The 12,850-nt window shown below is 43.2% G+C and overlaps 1 protein-coding gene across 1 annotated transcript; it reads right to left on the bottom strand.

Moving 5' to 3' along the window:
* Positions 1 to 1,085: 1,085 nt before the first annotated feature.
* Positions 1,086 to 11,790, bottom strand: hmga2 (high mobility group AT-hook 2). Its single transcript, XM_061075936.1, has 4 exons — positions 11,683 to 11,790; positions 10,620 to 10,706; positions 3,234 to 3,284; positions 1,086 to 1,130 (listed from the first exon to the last, which is right to left on the bottom strand). The coding sequence occupies exons 1-4, from the start codon at positions 11,788 to 11,790 to the stop codon at positions 1,086 to 1,088; spliced, it is 291 nt and encodes a 96-aa protein (XP_060931919.1).
* Positions 11,791 to 12,850: the final 1,060 nt, after the last annotated feature.

Raw genomic sequence — 12,850 nt, 5'->3', positions numbered from 1 at the left:
GGGAACTTTACTGAACTCTGTACTTTAATCCTTTGGACTTTCTCCTCCAGTCTGAGAGGTGATGTTCAATTCTCTGCAAAGTAAGAACTTTGCTTTTTAGTAGAATGTTAAATATATATCAAGCAAGAGGGGAAAATATTAGGTCATATTTGACAGTTTATGTACATGGCAGAAACTCTGCACAGTATTAGAATAGATAAGAAAAACTCAGCCTAGTGATGAGGAGGAACTAGATCCTGACCGATATATCGACCCGGTCAACATGTGCTTATCACATAGTGCACGTATGCCAATACCAGTACATCTATGTCCTCGTAGCTGGCACGGTCAGCTACAACACACTAGGAATTTGTCTGAACGGACCTTTCAACATTTGCTTTTAGGTCTCTCAGATCCAGAGGAAGATTGCTTTGACTGCTGTAACTGGAGGGGAAATGATGAGAGCTGGATTCATTGAAATGGAGGAAACACTTATCCCGCGGTTGCACAAATGTGGAAGTGTCACCCTGTGCAGGACAAGGCTGCTATTTCCAGCTGTGAGATTTTTCCTGGGCCGGATTTGGTTCCAGGTTTAGCATTCACAGTCGATCCTAATTGAGTTTATACTGTGCACAGACCTCTATAACATACACCCTTTGTTATTCCATCACTGACCGGACAGATGTTGGGGCAGTGACACTTTGACCAACAGAAGGATGAATTGAGGAAATGTTTACTGTGTTCATCTCAAGACAAGCACAAGAAAACTCAACAGGGCACCTTTAATTGGAGCATGCTCAGTGCAGTTAAGGGTCAAAGAGCAAATTGACCTCAATTATTACAAAACACAAGTGTTGTTTTCCCCTGCTACTAATTCATCAAGACTTGACACTATAAAAGCCTCTTTTGTTGTGGAAACAACAGGTTTTCATTGTTGCCTCCATGCAAAGAGGGACAAGCTTGCCTGTAAAGGAACCAACACATAAAATCCAATGGACGGCAGCCATTTGGCAGCAGAGAAGCGGAACTGTTGTGCACAACCGATGAATGCCATCTATTGGAGGGCAGAGTTACCCCTTCAAGCTTTTACCAGCAGAGGAAGCTGCTCAGCTGGTCGGCATCTCAGCACCTGCACATATAGAGGACAGGACCTGCAGCCAAACAGTGGAGGTGCCAGAGGACATACCAATGAGGCACTGACCCTGGATCAGCCAGGTCTGACCAATCCGAGCAGTTCCTGCCAGTGTAGTTGTGGTGGCAGTGGGGTTGACACAGTGCATGACTTTTAATAAGGTCTATTGTATCTAAATCCAGCATTAAATGTAACCATAAATGGAAGAATGTTCGCCTGCCCTTCAAATTTCTTGAATCCATTTGACTGGGCACACAACATGGTGAGGTCAAAAAGCAGGTGTCAATGTTACTTAGGTCGGTTAAAGTTGTACTTACAATTAAAAAATGTGACCTAATGTACATATTTTAATTACTTTGTTAAACTCAATTTTGAATCTGGTTCCCAACATCCTATGGGTTAGGGTTAGTTCAAACAGAAGGTATAACGCTTCTATGGAGACAGAAAGTCGATGGCTATGAGTCACAAGCTGAGGGTTGAAGGTCAGTTTGTCAGTCTCAACTAAAATAATTGCTCTTTGACATTTACATTGAATTTCAGACTCATGTTCCTGTTACATTGCTGCTCTGTCCCTCAATGAGTAGTTGTGTTTAAACTACACATTAGGAAAATAAGCAAAAGAGACTAATTCTTCTGCTGCCGGATCAATGTGCTAGTTAAATATTTCCTTCAGATATAGCAGAGAGCAGCTGTAAAGCGGCACCTGTGATGGTCATATGGCGTTCAGCCAATGCATTCAATCATTAGCGGTATGGCCTGTGTGTAGTTCTTCCAGAGGAGCTGACATAAAGCAATGGAGGCTTAGTGGGTAGGTGAGTATACCTGGGACGTGTAGGCACTGGTAGGCAGCACTAAAAAGGAAACGCTGCAGTAAATCTGAACTTCTTTTAGCAGTTTGAGTCTGAGGGTTCAGCGGTGGCCTGCAGCCCGAGCACTTTATTAGGAACACTTGAATCTAGAGTTTTTACTCTGATGACATACAACTTGTTAAACCATTTGGCTACAACAGCAGAAAACCAGGTTCCACTTCCGTCAGCCAAAAGCATAAAAGTTAAATGACATATGGTGCAGCATACCCTAACCCTGACAACAGCAGAGTATAGTTATTTGCTCCGCCTGTTAATAATCCTAATATGACATGTGTGAGTGGAGGGTAAAGCAAACAAAACAATGAAGCAACATATACAAAAAATGTATCTTCTTTTTCCAATTCCAATCAACTTCTAACAGGGTTAATTGAACCTTGAATCTTGACACTTGTCTTTTAAACTACACCCATCGTGCTACACTGACCAACTGGAAGTTCCTCCATCCTGGGGACTGTAGGCCTGCTGTTGAAGAAGGCCGTGGAGGCGGAGGATTCACTTGCCCTGCATGTGAACCCAGCAGCTAATTTACTTGCTTTAGATTTTAGAGCCGCCGCACGGAGCTAACAAGCCTCAGCATGAGCTCGTACCAGTAAACCAGCAGAGTGTTAACAATGGTGGAGATAGTAAATATGCACAGTTGATTCTTGGAATACACCACTCCTTCCAGGAAACTAGATATAAAGCACACACTTTATGACCCTCCACGCTTTCGCCTTTTTGTTCCCCCCCCCGTGACACATAAAAACGCAGAAACGATATATGCAGGAGAGAGTTTGTGTTCCCTGCGTCCCTCCGCGCCCTTCCTGGTGGCACTTTGAAATGCCAGCTGCTTTTCCCCCGCGTTATCAATCAGCTCTGTTACGTTTGGAGCTGATAAACACTGAGGCCTTCAAGCTGTCAGAGGAATTGTTTAAGTATTCCTGCGCTCAGCGTGGAGAGTAAACATTTTCTTTGACTGATAACGCAAACATTTTTGAACGCACACACACACACACACACACACACACACACCAGCAGCATAATCGGGCCAGGAAATGTTAGGACAGTGAAAAAGAAAACAAAAAGATAGGGAAATAGTGTGTCTTCATAAAATCACTTGTTCCTTTTTTCTTCACATGCACATTCACCTCTTGCCACAAACTGATTTGGATCAACTGACACAGAAACCCTTGTGCTGTGTGTAACATGTGCTCCAATGTCCGGCATGCCAGACGCAGACACACACTCGGACCTGAAGAGACACTCAGACTCACCCATTTCCTGGGACGTCCTCTGGGTCTTTTCACCCCAGTTCCCTCGGCTTTCTGTGAAGACATAGATCATAGATACATGAGTCCATGACATGCACGACATTTAATATAAAACACCTCGGCAAGATAAAAGAAAAAGAACACATGTACTCATTTCACATATACGGGGGGCATACCAGTGGTATACATGTGAATGTGTGATTGAACACGGTATTGTTTTAGAACATGAACGGAACAAAAGGTATTTCACGATACAGCTTTTTTAATTTTCGGAGGCTTACTAGCTATTTCTGATGAAATTATGTGATGAAAAAAAAACATGGCCACTTTGTCAATACCCCGGGGGCCGCACTTTTTCTGAAGGCTTTATTTTTTGTGGCTCGGGTAAATCTTGACATATTGTAGCTTGGGTCTTTTCTTCATGGCTTTGGCTGTTGTTTCTATCACTTAGAATAACAGTGTGCTCGCCAAATTAATTACTGAGGTGTGGGGAAAAGGCGAGGCCGCTACAACTAAGTCCAATAGGAAAAGAAGCATGAGCAGTCACACGACCAGACAGGTTGGACACCAACCAACAGCTGATGGATCTGCACCTTTGACTTCTGCTGCAAATACGTCTGCCAAACCTGGGACTCTGTTTCAAGTGGGATTGACGCACTCCTGTGTCGTCTTTCCTGTCTTTGTCTGACTCCTCTTTTAATGATATCACTGTGTTCTCATGGTTCGGGCACAATGTTGAACTGATAGATTGTCCAAAACCTCAAAAACATGATCCAGCAAGATTTTGATGAACCATAATAATATGATTTACTTCACCAAGTTTTCTATAATGACCTATCCGTCCATTACAGTGACCTGCAGTCACTGAGCATTTTAAATAAATGGTAAAGGTTCTGTATTTGTATAGAGCTTTTCTAGTCTTGATGAACTCAAAGCGCTTCACAACACAGAAGACTGGGATCAAACCACCGATCCTCTGGTTAATGGACAACCCGCTCTACCTCAAGAATCAACACAATTTAAGCGCATGTTTGACCTTTTTTGTATTCACCCCATCAGCAGGTGCCTACATGTTTGGAAAGCCTGATACTGTTCACTTATTCCTCTGAGCCATAGAGCATTAACAGCTTTAAATGTGGATTCATCTACAGCTGAATTAGTTCCGTAACACGGGTGCCACTTTTTCTGTTGGACTTATGTTTGCTTAAATGTACAGCACCCACTGTTCAAGGAAAATCACTGAGCCTGTTGCTAAAACTTGTTAAAATGTAAATAAAAGTATTTTCCTTAGAAAACCCACAGATTTGACAAAGTGGCACAATGGTTGTATGGCAATGCAGCAAAAACAAAACCCTTACAACAATGGCAAACACTCCTCTCTATTTGATTGATTTAATGTAGACTTTGTGGGAATACGTTTGGTCTCGGGCTGTATGTGCGTTTGTATTTTCCTTTTCATTTTGCTTGCTAATTGTGTCAATTCTATGGACTTCTGTTACAAATGTTATCAGACATTATCCTGTATTTTTAAATGTTAACACAGCCTATGAAATGATAAAAATAATAATGTTTTAGTGGATATCTAAATACTGTGTGGGACAAAATGCATTACATATTGAATATTAAAACATAATAGAATAGAAATCTTTTTTATATTTAGGGCTTAGTAATTCGCAGTCTGACAAGAGCTACCCCAGGAGTAAACATGCCAGACTAGGCACTGCAGAATTTTTCAGTTAAAATGTTTTAAAAAGCACTTTTCTGAGAGAATATAGTTTATTAGTTAAAGGACTATGGACCTACGTGGTAACTAAGTCAACCCCAGAGTATGTAATAAACGTCCAAACCAATGAAGCTTTCTGATGAGATCTGCTTGACAAATTCTGTCCCATCAGATTTGACATTGAGGTGCCAGCGTTGAGGAGACGCTGCATGATATAAAGTGACCAGAGTACTTATGTATGGACTCACTCTGGACTGCATGTATGGAAATGATAAAAGTTTGCAAAGCAACAAGTGTGTACGTTCCTTTACTATCAAAAAAATATATAGGAATGTCCCTGTTTGATTGGCCCAAGGCGACTGAATTACCTTTCTGACTGAGATAACAGACCAATTTAAGGGAATCGAGAGAGGCTGGACCTGAATCTGTCCTCCACAGCCAGAAGTGAAGCCCTGCAGTCATCCACCATTAACACGACCAGACGAGAGTCAATAATTCATGGGATTTATCCAGGTTCCCCGGTTTTTGGCTGGGTGTCAGGTGAAATCTTAGTCAAATTGATGAGCTGCAATGAATTTTGCAGACGATGACGAGCCAAAGGCCTGTATCAGTGATATGTTGGTGTTTGGGAACGAGTTCAGCTTTGTTGCAGTAAACAACACCAGCTCCTTTGTCAGACTGAAACTGAAGAACAAAGCTTGGTCACATGGCCGCAGGTGGAGTCTGTCAATATCTCACCAGCCTGTCTTATATGGCTTTATTCACAGAGCAAACTCCCAGTATCTCTGACAGTCTGTCTTCCCAAGGTGCACATGCACCTACGAGACTGTCCTCCTTTAACAGGGAGCTAATACCTTGGCCATGTAAGCCGCCCATAGTTACATTTTATTGCTAAACAACCTTACATTGTGTATAAAGCATCTGATAAGTTATCGTCAATGTTGTTTCTTTTATCCATGACCATAACCACATATACAAGTACTTATATTAGCCTCATGCCACAATCTTTCTTCAAACCTAACCAAATAGTGTGTGTGCCCACTAACCAAACCAGATCAACCCTGACCACGTGTTTACTAGTGTTACTTTCACGACAAAGGTCCAGTGCACCTGGCACTGGTCAATCCTCTTGGGTTTATTTGATGGTATAAGGACACGCAATCTCTAAGGTTGTTAAAATTGAAGGACTCGTGAAATGCATTGGTGTCGACCTGAGGCCTCCACTATGAAGCAGGATTTATGGATATCAAGGGGATTTCAGCTTTAATCCTGGGTTTTAAAGTTTTACGAAGGTAACTCCCTTCTTACTCGGTTAGGCTGCCATAATTCATGGTTAACTGCTGACCAGTCAAACCACTGGACCACCAGAAACATCGATCAACAAATCCTGACTAGCACAAAAGACTGTAGAGTGAGTAAAATCACCTTGTTGTTCTAGACCATGTGTCCACTCTGGTTTTTAAACAGAGCTTCTAATAACCAGGGGTAGAATTTATCACACTAAGTTAATGTTTCACAATTTACATATTAATTATATTGACCAAAGCTTCTTTTGAACAATAATTTACCAGCAAGGACGAGCATTGCTCTTCATAACATATGAAGTACTGTCTTCATGGTTTTGACAGTGTTGCTGGTAACAATTCTGCCTCTTTCACAAAAAGTAGGAAAACAGAACTAGTTGAAAACCAGAGTAAATGGTTATCCTCTACGGCCGATGTTTGGTTCAGTGAGGCCAGATATTTATAAGATGGATTTGTTGAACTCTATAGTACAGTCCCCAGCTTGTATAGGTAAAGAAGCACCTTGGTTGTTATTGTGTACATCCCATATTTTTTCTTGCTGATGCGTTAAATTAACTTTTAATCTGCTACTTTTGTCATCAAATAAAAGAAACCATCGGGTTATGTCAAGCCAGGACAGGTGATGAATAGGTGCCTCCAATTTTAGAGAAGCTAAGGATCCTAGGATACAACAAAAAGATGTTTAGTCACGATGTCCATTAGCAGCGCTTCATCACGACACATGACATTGTTGGCTCGCCAATCAGTTCACTCTAATCCCAGTTCTCCTTTTGGGATCCTGCATTTTTAATGTGGAGGTTTAATGGTCTGAAAGACAACACCCTGTTCAATTAATCATCCTTGTGTTTAATACGTCTGAGCAGGGAGACACCGCTTATCTGCAGGAGCACAGAACTCTTAGGGATCAGAGGGAACCTGCCATGAATCCCTTCTATTTTTACATAAAACGACCTGATCGAGTGAAACGAAATATTACTCTTTTTTTTACCAAACTACTCTAAGGTCATATTCTTTAAAAGCCAATTAAAATATGTTCTTAATTAGGGGACCAAACTATAGCAACTGAATGCTTGATTATTTTATATTAAAAATGGCATTTCACAACAAGGTCTGCAAAGAAAAGGTCAAAGAAGGTCATAGGAAACTGCTTTCGTCAAAATTACGCATGTGAGCATTTTCTCGTCAGCTGTCCCTCTCGGCTGGATCACCTTAAAAACCACTCTGTAAGTGACTATTACAAGAAGATTGATGTGACCGTTTTCTGATGTGCCACCGTTGTGGTTTTGGTTTGGTCAGATTTAGGATGAAAAATGACCTGTCCAGGGTAAAAGAGGGTTTGTGGTTTGGATTAGAAACAAAGCTTTGCTAAGGTTAGAAAAACCTCTTACATCAATGTTAGGAGTCAAAGTCTGAGTAAAGGAAATAAGTTTCTAAATGTGAAAATACTTTGAGCTACGTTTAGATCTGGCGTCCAAACTTCTCCGGAGTTTAAAATGTTTAGTTTCAGTGGTTTTCTCTGTAACAGTTCAAAATTTTCACCAATGCTTTTTCATGGTAATTGTACAAATTACCGACCATTTTAGGTTTAGGATTACAATAACTTAGCCTCCCAGCCAGTATGGTTAGAACAATTTCAAATCCCTTCGCTTAATTTGTAATGTTCCTTCATCTGGGTTATTTCAAAAGCTGTCAATCAAACCCTGGTGTGGACCAAGCAACCGAACGGTGGCCACCTGAAAGTATTTAGGCTTTAGGCTACTGTATGTTTTATTTCTCAATATTGAAACCTTATTTGATATATTCTTAATAACAAAATTTGGCTTGGCTGGTTAATAACAGGTTTTCACATGTGTAATTAAGTGCAACAGCATGAACGTCTGCAAAGTGCGACTTTCAGACAGTGTAAGCCTTTATTTCCATTTGTACGATTCATCAGGTTGGGACTGCTTTGCTTTTTGTTCTGCCTTCTGAGTGTGGCCATTCAGAACAGGTCAGAGCCCACTTTGTAAGACTCTGTTTGCTTTAGGCCGAGTGAAGTTCATCAATCCATCCACCTCCGCACCCTAATGGAAGTAATGACACAACTGTCTTGCCTTGTCGGGGGGTTATTTCTAAACAACCAACCAATCGTGCGACTGTCTGCTGAGGACAACCGCAGAGTTTAGAGAGAACTCCGGGTAAGAGTTTTTTTTAAATGCCGCCTTGTGCTTTTTTTCTCGTAGTAAAAAGGTCAGTAATATCCCATCGAGGTGCGCAGTAAGATCCTTTCTTCTTACAAGCTGCTGCGATATCTGTCAGAGATTGCCGAAGTGACTGATATGGGAAGGGGAAATGAACTTTTAAAGAGTATACGTTAAAGGTGTGGGCTGACCCTGGACCCCTTTCATCCGAGCAGACCGATATCGTCAGTGTTTATTATAACAGTGTCAGATGAGATTCGACTGGATTATGGCGAGAGCAGAGTGGTTCACAATGTTTACAGTGGTGCGCCGCGGCAAGGGAGCACTAAGGCTGCTGTCAACGTGAGCCTATCACAGCTTTATCTGTCTCGTGAATGAAGACACTGGGGGGGGAATGGTAACAGAAAGCCGAAAGTATGGCAGGCTATCGCTGTGAAACGTCAAAGCTTTACTCTTGATCAGTTTTCCTCTGCCACTTTAACCTTTTTTCATCCATCAACTTTATCTCTAACGCACGCTGTCTCCCTCTTGCTGTGGAGATGTGTACACAAGTGTGTGAAGGTGCAGCTGAGTTATGGCTGCATGTGTGTATCAGCACAGACGCACACAAATACGTCGGCCTGTCCCTGTTTTTATGGGTTTGCGTTTTCACAGCCAAAGTGAGTGAGTTATGATGCTCTGTTGGCTGCACACACACACACAACTGTGTGGGTCAATTAGAGACATTCTCTAGGCCATTTCTTTTATACTTGTAATGAACGTGAACAGATTATTGATATCAACATTAACATAGGTCAGGTCTCAGGTAATGTTTGTGCTTTTTCAATATTGGTGCCAACAAGATACACGAGTGTCAGCATTGATATAAAACCGAACTTTTAAGATACCTCTAAGAATATAGACATGTTTTCTTCATAGTTATTTTTTTCTAAGGAGCCAAATTCTAAGTGAAATTTAAACACAAGCAGCTCTATAAAAACTTGAAAATTAAACTTTGACAAATCCGAAACTGTCAGCTCAAAGAATAAGTAAATATGTCTACAAATGTCCAGACATTCCATGCCAGTCAGAGCTGGAGCCGATAAATACCCGTGACTACAGCAGAGTCATTTGACCTGGGAATGAATGCTGATTGTAGTGTTTCACAACAAAGACAAAAGCCAGATGTGTGTGGGTGGTTGTTAGTGTGTGTCGGGGGGGGTCGTCCAGTGTGAAAGACGCTTTAGTGATTGTTTTGTGCATCACGACTCTTATCTATGTTGCTTCTCCAGGAATGACACTGCGACAGAAGTAGAGGTAAAGTTTGCAGCTCATGCAAAACGCTAGCCAAAAGTCATAGCATGAATAGTTAAAGGTTCAGTGTGTGGGATTTAGTGCCATCCAGTGGTGAGGTTGCAGACTGCAAGAGGTAACGTATTAACTCTGCACGTATTTCGTTTAAAGCACATTGACACCGGCCCTTACCACCACAAACTCTCTTGACATCTTGGTCTGTGTTTTCTACTTATATGGCGCCACTTTTTCATCGCGACATATTTGTATTCCTTTAATTTTTTTCAGTTTTGCGTTACATCATTGCTCACATACGTTTTCTTACATAAGTGTATACTAGTGGGCTGGCCGGTGAAACTCCGACAATTGCGTTTACCAGAGATTAAAAATAGCCCAAGTGTGTATGGTAAACTTCAGTTAACACAAAAATTTAAAAAATTTAATTAAATAAAAGGTCCTTCTTAGAGCCAGTGGTTGCTTTGTCTGTTCTGCGCTAGAAACATGGCGGACTGTGCAGAGAAGGACCCACTCCATAAGTTGATATGAGGGGCTCATACTTAAATAACAAAACATAGCAATTCTTAATTTAAAATATAAATATGAATAATAGATTCAATGTCTTCTAATAGATCCCCCTAAATCGTATACACTGGACCTTTAATGACTTTATTCGAAAAACAGATGTGAATGAATTGTAGATATGGAGAGACTCTCTTCTGAAACATAAGACCACGGAGCAGGGAATCTACTCAAACTATCAAAGTTTTAAAAGTTGCTTTAACAGTTAATAGTCCCCACACGTGTCCACTCTAAACGCCATGTGTTGGCTGTAGGGGACGTGATGAATGTCCTCCACAGTGACATGAGTGCTGGTGTCTGTGTGTGTCTTTCACGTCCCAAGGCTCCTCACCTTCTGCGCTGCCTTGGAGGGGCCCTTGTTCTTACTTCCTTTGGGACGGCCCCTTGGTCGCTTGGGGACAGGCTCTCCACTTGGCTCCTGAAAGGGAGGGAGGACATGACATGGGTGTCAAGGATGGGAAACAAAGCCTTGAACTTCCCCCCTTTGGCCACCACATGTTGTGGGGACGCACTGTAAATCTGTTTACACAGCCACAACATGGGGAACATCAATCCTCACGCCTTTAAAGGAAGACTTGGTTTGAGGGTTAGGAAACGCTTTGGGTGAAGGTTAGGGTTCCAGCCAGGGAGGTGGCCGTGATAGAGGGAATGTTGAAGAGTTTAATTACATTCATATGTTTCTATATTTCTATTCTATCTATTCTATCTATTTGTATTACATATAACTTATTACTTGCTGATGTCTTTTTGACTCTTGTGAATGCAGGGGATTTATTATTGAACCTGCTTCTGCACTCCAGTATTTCAAACTTTCAACTTTTTGATGCAAATACTATAATCTGGTGGTGCAACTTCACACTGTTTCAACATGTTCTACCTCAGCAATCTGAGAGGAGACACCTTCACTAACACTGCAGCCCTGACGTGCTGGTTCTGCTGTGAACCTCTGCTGATCCTTCACTTCAACCCTGTATTAAAAAAAAGCCCTTAGTTGTCTCTGAATCCGAGTTACACTCATCCCCATACTTTCCTTCTTACTCATGTTGTCATTTAAAACCAGTGGCACGGAGCCAGGCCTGCAGACAGGCGCATTCCTCCTTATTTGTAGGAAATACTGTAGCTCCCTGGGTCCTGTGCAGACAGAGACCTGCATGGAGGAGTCGTGGGTGGGTGGGTGGGGGTGCTTCAGTGTAAAGCACAGCGATCGATATCAAAATCAGATCAATCAATATCAAGCACTTATTGTCGAGCTGATCCAAATCAGAGGCACACTTCTGCAGGACTTGTCTCAACTCTGCGGCTCCGCACGCTGAACACCGGGCAGCTCTCTGCTCTCTACCTCTCCCCGGGTGGATTCAAGTCTGTATAATTCACCACCCTCCCTCGACACTTACTTTGGGGGGCTTCCTCGGTCTCCCCGGCCTCCTCTTCTGGGGCTCCGCGGCCCCAGCGGGCTCCTGGGAGCCAGAGCTCTCCCCGGCCTCGTCCCCGCGACCGCTCATGGCTCCTACCGTCCTCCAGGTGAACGGAACACACTTCTTTTAAAAAATTTAAAAGGAATTTTTAAAAAAAAGAAAGCACCACTAATAAAAAAAAAAGGAAAAGAAACGAGGGGGCCAGTAATTTCAGCGGGACTTTTACGCGTGTGTAGTCCACTTGGAGGAGTCCCGCGGGCTGAGCGACCTGTGGCGCTGGAGGAGGAGGAGGAGGAGTGAGGAGCCCGCAGGCAGCAGCTGGAGGGTTGGGCCCGGCGAGCAGGAGACAGGAGGAGGAGGAGGAGGAGGAGGAGGAGGAGGAGGAGGAGGAGGAGGAGGAGGAGGACACCGCCGGGACATCGGACTCGGGAGACGCCGAGCAGCAGCGGCCGGAACTCGGCTACAGCGCAGCAGCAGCACCGCGGCACCGGGCAGGACCATGCGGAGGAGGAGGCGGAGGAGGAGGAGGCGGCGAGGCGTGACAGCTCAGTGGGCTGTCGATCGTGTGAGGAGCGCGGGCACAACAACCACATCCACACTCCCCGAGAACCGGACTCCACTCAGCGAGGAGGAGGAGGAGGAGGAGGGGGGGGGGGGGGGGTCTGAAAAAAAAAAGAAGGAGAAGAAGAAGAAAAAGAAGAGGAGGAAGAAAAAAAAGAGAGGAATCACCTCTCCTCCCGTGGGTGGATAATGCGGTGCGGGGGCGTGGGGGGTGCAGTAGGGAAGGGGGGGGGGGGGGTGAGTGTGGGCCAGAAACAACAGAGAGGAGCCGGAGCTGCAGGTCAGACATGGCAGCACGGATTTATGAATTAAACTCACATTTCCAATGGGTTTCAATGGGTTTCACAGGGGGGTGGGGGTTGTGAATGAAAGCAGTGAATGTGTTTAAACACCAGACAGTGTCACCTAGGGTTGAAAAACTCTCTGAAAAATAAAGAAGGGACACCTCACCCGATCGCCTTCACCCTTCCTGGCGCGATGAATTTTTTTAGCCGCTTTTTTTGTGAGTGAAACGAATTTTTAACTATTCGACACTGAATACAATTAGATGCATATTTTTGACTGACATGAACACATGGAAAACAAA

Source organism: Limanda limanda, chromosome 1 (genome assembly GCF_963576545.1).
Source record: "Limanda limanda chromosome 1, fLimLim1.1, whole genome shotgun sequence".
In the NCBI taxonomy this organism is placed as follows: Eukaryota; Metazoa; Chordata; class Actinopteri; order Pleuronectiformes; family Pleuronectidae; genus Limanda; species Limanda limanda.
Note: the sequence above shows the minus strand (reverse complement) of the source record. Positions and strands in the feature narration are given on the sequence as shown.